Raw genomic sequence first — 6,739 nt, 5'->3', positions numbered from 1 at the left:
AAAAAAACAAACTTCATTTCTCCCTGGTTTTTGTTATGTTAAATCAGAACTCCCAAAACCTTCTAGAAAAGCTTAGCTGCCCCTTCTGAGGAGGCTGAAAACTGTGTTTTTATTTATAAATGCAAATAGCTACCATTTTACGATAAAATTTCATGTAATTTGTGAATACAACTTTTTTTTTGAGGGGGGGGGTGGCTGGCTGGTACAGGGGTGGAATCCTGGACCTTGGACATGTGAATGCAATTTTTAAGAGGGAAAAACACCCTCTCCTGCAGGCCATATGAGCTTAAGCTGTTAAGTGCCGACCTAGCAGATGCAGTCAGGGTTGGAATGAAAGGAAGCCTAGCAGAGGGACTCTGAAGACCCTCAGACTGCTCTGGCTCATCGCCCATGCATGTGGTATCACACTCCGTTGCCAGGGTTCATGGAGCTCCAGACACGCAGCCATGGAGTTCAAGTCCAGCTGAGATGCCAGGCAGGAGTACAGAACTGTAGGAGACTAAATGTATCTTGTTCTATGCAACACGCCATGTGCCTACAAACAGGTAGGGCTCCCATGGGGCGTGGCTGCCGGGCAGAGCACTTGCAGGGGTGGTGTTTAGCAGGCATAGAAGGGGGAGCCCAGCTGCTGGGCTAAGGGGGACGCTCTGCCTCACGGCTATCCGGCCTGTACAGGTGTCCCTTATTTGTTAGGGAGGCCCACGCCTCCCAAGGATGGCTCCAAGTGTCAGGAAGTTCTCAGTGTTGAGCTGAATCGCCTGTTGTCAGTCATGTCCCCAGGAGTCACAGATTAAGTCTAATAATTCATTTGAAGATGGCAGGCCCAGCACCTAGGAGTCCCTAATTAGGGAACACGGGTCCCCTGACTGAATTTTGGAAAGTTCAGTCTTAGTAGATGAGGCAGTAAGGGGTAGAGTAGAAAAGCAGCAGGCTGAGAACTAAACCTAGAAAGTCAGTCTCCTAGGACTAGAGTACCTGCAGTTGAGAAACGGAGGGAGTGGGCAGGGTGATGGTGAGGGTTTGAACTTTCTAGAAAGTCAGCTAATCCTTAGTTCTGTGAAGAGGGTCGGTTTTAAGTCACTGACAAGAGAAAAGATGCCAGGTTAAGTGGGATTAAGCTGAGACCTGATTAACATAGCTAGGATTTCATTATTTACCAATTCTGGGTGGGAAGACCCAGCAGAGAGGTTTCGTCACCTGAGCCCGGGTTCAGGATCAGGATGTCAGCAGTGAGTCAGATTTTCCCAGTGCCTCAATTTCCCGCCTACATTAATTTTAGGAGACTGTATTTGCTAGCTGTCCATCTCTTTCTGATGAAAATAACCCTCACCTGATTCAATTTAACTTCATATTTGTTTGGGGATAACAGCCTTTAATATAAATACTGATTCTATGTTATGCAAAGACTGCCACCCTGCATGTCCAGGGTGCTGTAAGTCTAACGACACCTGAGCTTTACTCTGAATGCAAACTTTGTCACCAAATAAATAGGAAAAAAGATGCTAGTGACATCTCACATGATAAAAGTTAAGCTTTATTATTTTATATTCTGTGGGTCAATTCAAGCTCTTGTCCACATCTTATGAGGGGTGTGGGAGGTGGGCCACAGTCAACCGTGGCCTTTTCAAGTTATAAATGAGTATTAGCAGTCCAAAGGTGGCCAACACGTGTTGAGTTTATGGCATCACTGTAAACAAAATCTTGTCTCCTCTTGACCACACAACCAAAGGGTTATAGAAGAAATATAATGTAGCTCAAATTTAAGAATATGTACTAAAAATTTTAAGCCTCTCCCTGGTGTTTTTTAAAGACTATGCATGATACACTGTAAGGCATTTCCATATAAAATTCATTCTAACACATTTTCATATCAAAATGCTGCACACTGTTCTAATTACATGTCCGCAGTTGTGTTGCAACCATGGGACAGTCACAGAATAAATCATAGTAGAGTCTAAAGTCTCATTTCCCAAGGATCAAGGCGGACAAGCCTGGTGCTGCCACACAGGCTGTTATTACTGGATGACACCCAGGACCAGCCACTGACCTTGTTTGATTTACAATTGTGACCACATATTACTACGTATTTAACAATAAAATTCACACCACTTGAGAGTATCTGAGCAACCAATAAGCAGTTATTCAATTTTGTGTCCTTCCCATGTTTTAAAATAAGCAATGTCCTATATTTCTATTGTCTAAGATTCAGAAGTAAAAACATTATAAAAAATATATATCTTTGAAAATTCTAGCATTTCTAGTGTACGATAGTCCCCCTTCTTTGGCAGTGCAGAGTCTGCAAGCTGCCTGCTCAGTCTGGGCACATGTCATCCATGGAGAATGCATATGTCCTACAGATTTCAAACAGTTCTGTGGAGTAAAGCAAGAGACTGACCCACGTATAAAGTGTAACAAACATTTCTCCATGGGAACCCAGGACTCAGATTCAAAGCCAACAGTCTCGTTCTGATTCGACTCTAGTGATGATATGGGTTAGGGGGATACCTAGTAGTGACTGAAGTTCAGGAGCAGATGTGGTGTGAAGAAGGCTGGCACGGATACCCAGTGAGGGATGGGCGAGGGAAGTCCACGGCCAGGGCTATGACCAGTAGCCAGAGCAAATGGACAAAGGGAAAGGTCCCATCTGTCCCAGGCTGCCGCTGAGGCCTCGGATGGAGATTCCATCCCACATGCAGACAGCTCACCCCAGGTCAAGAGTGCTCAATGTGCAGGGCCACGTCCTCCCCCGGGATACTGTCCACACCTGCAGGCGCCCCGGATTTTAACTGAAAATACTTCAAGTCAGTGAATGCTCTCTGTGCAAGAAAAAGAAACAGAGTAGAAGATGTTTTTGGCAGGTGAAAGCCTAATGCTCCCAGACTGCAGTGGCCCCTTGAGCCCGGAGTCGTAACAGCAGCTCCTGAGGTATGAATACTATGGGTCAGAAACAATCCTCAGGCCTCCCACACACAGCTGTTTTCAGGCACTTTTGTCCAGGCAGTATCGGTAAGTGTAAATGAGTTTTTACAAGTTCATCTTCAACTGCAATTAACAGTTGGACTGCTGTCGTGCTGCAAAATGAAAGTGCACTTGACAGATGAGCATCTTTTCAAAAGGCAAGTCTTAGAATCGTCAATATCCTGAAAGTCCACAGGTGCAAATATGCAAAACCCCAAAGAGGTCTTCAAATTGCTTCCGAAAGTCAAGGCCCTGGTGTGCTGACCTTCCCAGCTGCCCTTACCCCATCTGGACAAGAGCTCAGTGGAAATCTAGCCGCGACTGCACAGTCTTGCAGCCCTTGTCTGAGTAGATTTTCTCATCTTTGGGGAAAAAGGTCATTTCCTCTGTCACCTTTGTGACAATGTCTTCATCTACAGCAGAGCCGCGGGCCCTCATTTCTGCCCTCACACACATTTTCACATGTCTGTACTCCAGGGGCAGGAAGGGGATAAAGTAATCGATGAGGTTTCTATCAATCAGTCCACTGTGCCACAGGCCACCTGCAAAACAAGACACAGCTGGGTTTCCTGCCTCTCACTATCTCCTGGCCAAACTCTTACAGGAGCTGTCCCAGTCCCAACCCACAGCACATCCTTCCTTTCCTTATCCCTCAAAATATTCTCTGTCAGTGTGCAACAATCCTGATGTGACTCAGCCAGACACCTGCTAACTGGTTTCTAGAACGGAATGCCATAAGAGAATTCCCTACTTCAGCAAAGCCAGAGGCAAGCAGATACTGCAGCTTTGGGAAACACTCAGTGAAAGAGAAGACAGCTGTCTGCTGGCAGAGCTAAGGGGCTCCCCACCCTGGTGGACTCACTGTGTTTATTATTGAAGACTCCGACAGACAGCACAGGTTCCAGGTCCTTCAGCTGAATGTCTTCCCTCTTTCTTCCTGCCCGCCAAAAGTCGAGAGCCGTCTTAGTTATGAGGTCCCCACCCGCGTTGCTGAGTTTGCCAGAGAAACGAAGATTACAATCACCATGAAGACTTCTGGGTCTCACCAGGAAATGCTCCTTCTCTGAGGTTCGTTCATAATCAAGGAATATTTACTAAGTGCTACTAGACAGAAAAAATGTCTGCCCTCAAGGAACTTAAAGTCTTTTTCTTCAGCACTTACTGGGTAATGCTATGACTTATCATAACCCTCAGAAACAACATGCAATTAATAAAACTGCCTGTTATCAGTGGTTATTTCTTTAGCTCACTTCCCTTGCCCACGTTCTGTGCCATGCTGACATAGGCAACCGAGAAGTATAAAAAGTAAGGAAGTGACTTTTGCCAGGCTGGCACTTTTGTCCCTGGTAAACACAATGCTGGTGGTCACCAGGACCTCACTCTAGCACTGGGAGAGTGAAGGGCTGTGCACCAAGAAACTGCCACCTGCTGACCTGAGAAAGATGAAGATGGCCTTGCGGTAAGACACCCCATCAACCTGCTCGTAGTAGTCGAGAAATGGTTTGATTGCGTCGATGACCCCAGGGTGCAACTTATCCATCTCGTCAAATATGAAAAGCGAGCTGGCACATGCACTCACATTGCCACGGATCCACTTCTGTAACTGGTCCTAGATCAACCGTAAAAGAAATAGGATGTGGAGTCTCCAGGGGTGCACCCAGGGGCTGAAGCACTACAGCGCTCCTCACGCTCCCAAAGACAGAAGAGCCACACGCACGGGGGCTTAACAAAGAACTCTCAGAAACTGCACCCACCTCCATCCACTGGGAAACAGCTTTCTCAAAGGTATAAGAGGTACAAGATATATGAATATTTATCATTCATTGTTAACCCATCCATAGCTTTCATCTCACTGTGGATTGAAATCTCTAGTTAATATCGCCAAACACACTGAGGAATAAGAAACTAGATAAGACCTGCACAGAGCCCAAGGCAATGCCTTGCTCTGGTGCGACGAACAAAGGAGCTGGCCCAGAGGACACTTCGTGAAAAGCATTTGTTCCAGTGCTGTCTGGAAACAAACAAAAAGACACCCAAGCAACAAACCCTCAACCCCAAAACATGAAATGCCATGACCATGCAGCTCCCCCAGGGCCACCCTCATCTATCTTACTATATTTCTAGAGATATATGAAAGAATTTGGAAAACAAGAATATTATTCCTTCTTTTTGGCACTCTGCCCTGCCTTACAGTCTATGGCAAATAATCACTTTCATTTCCTTGTTAAGTTTCTGTTTCTTATTTCAGTCTCCACCTAACAGTAGGAATACTAACCTTGGCAAGGATGACATTCATTTAAATGAGAATTAACCCTACTCAACAACTTAATAGAAGTTAAATGTGGGAAGAATATCTCAAAAGGAGAAACAGTCTCCAGGTTCAGTTCTTTGAGGCTTTCTTTGAAGAAAACAATGCCGGAGCCTCAAGGAATGAGAGAAACAAAGGGAATCAAAGCTACTTAGGAGAAAAAATTCTGTGGTCTACTGTTGCAAGATGCAAAGCGGAGGCTGCACCATAGACGGGGAGCATTAAATGAAGCCATGCACAAGCCAATTGTGTAAGACTGCCCCACCTAACACCAAGCGCTCTGCTGGGAATGTCAAGTGTGTTCGTTCACTGCACAATGTCGCTACCATGTAAACTGGGATCTGGGAGATTTGAGTTCAAGTTTCTGTTCTGCCACAAGGTCACAAAGATTGTAAGAGCAAGTCACCTTGCCTCTCCTGGCTCCATCTTTTAATGGAAATAACATCCCCTACCCACTGGATTATTTTGGAATCTAGTAGGAAAAAAGTTGTAGGAGAGCTTTGTAACCACCTGGGACTAAGTGCGCCTTAACGCAGTGCTGCCTGGTGCTCTTGCAATGCAAAGAAAAGAGAAGCAGAGGCCAGAGTTAGTGAGCATGTGGCCCAGACCAGTCCAAGTGGCCTGGGGACCAGATAAGAGTGGGTTCTCTTGCCTGGTACAGTTTTATCTTCTGCTCATGAGGGAAGTGCAGAGTTGATACAAACAGGTGGACAAAGTTACTCTTCAGGCCTTTTGAATGAAGATTTTCAGCCAGAATTTGGCTGACAAAATTCTTGCCTGTGCCAGCCCAGCCGTGTAAGGAAAGGGTCAGTGGTTTCTTGGGATTTTTGTTGTTCCTGAAGCCAGTCACTGCCTTGAGAATCACTTCCGTGGCCAGATGCTGTCCAAACAGCTTCTCCTCCAAGTCCAACTTGAGGGCTGCAGGAGCCAGCCCCAGAACAAAGAGAAAAACACACGTTAACAGTGCACCAGAAAAGCAGCACTTTCCCAGCTGGCCAACGTGAGAGGCACAGATTAGCGAGTGATCCAGCAGGGTCTGCCAACCCCCAGGCCCAACACTGAGGCAGAACCAAATGCTGCCACTTCCACATAAACGCATGATGTGGAGCTCCTCAACACTTAAGTGTCTGAGAAGGAAGCTAACAGTGCTTATTCCTCCAAGCACGAGCCCTCTCTTGACTGAGCTCCATGCTACTTCCCCAGCCACCCCTGCTGGCTTGTAAGAAAACCAAGGGCCAAATGTGTGCTTTCCGGGCGGACGCTGCACGTCTGAAAACTGCTTAAGAGGGGTGGCACACAGGGGCTGGCCGGGCTCCTTTCCGTTTCTTCTCGCTGTAATCATTTAGAAACGTACTCGGGCAGGGCCCGCCATCTGGAGACCGCTTCCGAAGGCACTGCTCGCACGGCTGCAGTCCGGCCCGCGTTCCCGCGAACGACTCGCACGCTGCCCCGTCCGCCCTCCCGCCCACCCCC

The 6,739-nt window shown here is 46.8% G+C and overlaps 1 protein-coding gene across 1 annotated transcript; it reads right to left on the bottom strand.

Moving 5' to 3' along the window:
* Nucleotides 1-1,516: 1,516 nt before the first annotated feature.
* LOC103583963 (torsin-1B-like) lies at nucleotides 1,517-6,548 on the bottom strand. Its single transcript, XM_008565127.1, has 4 exons — nucleotides 5,919-6,548; nucleotides 4,392-4,567; nucleotides 3,821-3,948; nucleotides 1,517-3,500 (listed from the first exon to the last, which is right to left on the bottom strand). The coding sequence occupies exons 1-4, from the start codon at nucleotides 6,363-6,365 to the stop codon at nucleotides 3,259-3,261; spliced, it is 993 nt and encodes a 330-aa protein (XP_008563349.1). The 5' UTR covers nucleotides 6,366-6,548; the 3' UTR covers nucleotides 1,517-3,258.
* Between the last annotated feature and the right edge of the window lie 191 nt (nucleotides 6,549-6,739).

This window comes from Galeopterus variegatus, unplaced genomic scaffold (assembly GCF_000696425.1).
Source record: "Galeopterus variegatus unplaced genomic scaffold, G_variegatus-3.0.2 Scaffold32081, whole genome shotgun sequence".
Lineage (NCBI taxonomy): Eukaryota > Metazoa > Chordata > Mammalia > Dermoptera > Cynocephalidae > Galeopterus > Galeopterus variegatus.
This window is presented reverse-complemented; position numbering and strand designations above follow the sequence as displayed.

Excerpts from the sequence above, each read along its gene's own strand:
- LOC103583963 (XM_008565127.1), bottom strand. The coding sequence starts at position 6,365 with ATGCGTTTATGTGGAAGTGGCAGCATTTGGTTCTGCCTCAGTGTTGGG. Across the intron at positions 4,568-5,918 it reads AGAAGATAAAACTGTACCAG|GACCAGTTACAGAAGTGGAT; the intron begins GCAAGAGAACCC and ends CGGTTGATCTAG. Across the intron at positions 3,501-3,820 it reads AGTCTTCAATAATAAACACA|GTGGCCTGTGGCACAGTGGA; the intron begins GTGAGTCCACCA and ends CTTGTTTTGCAG.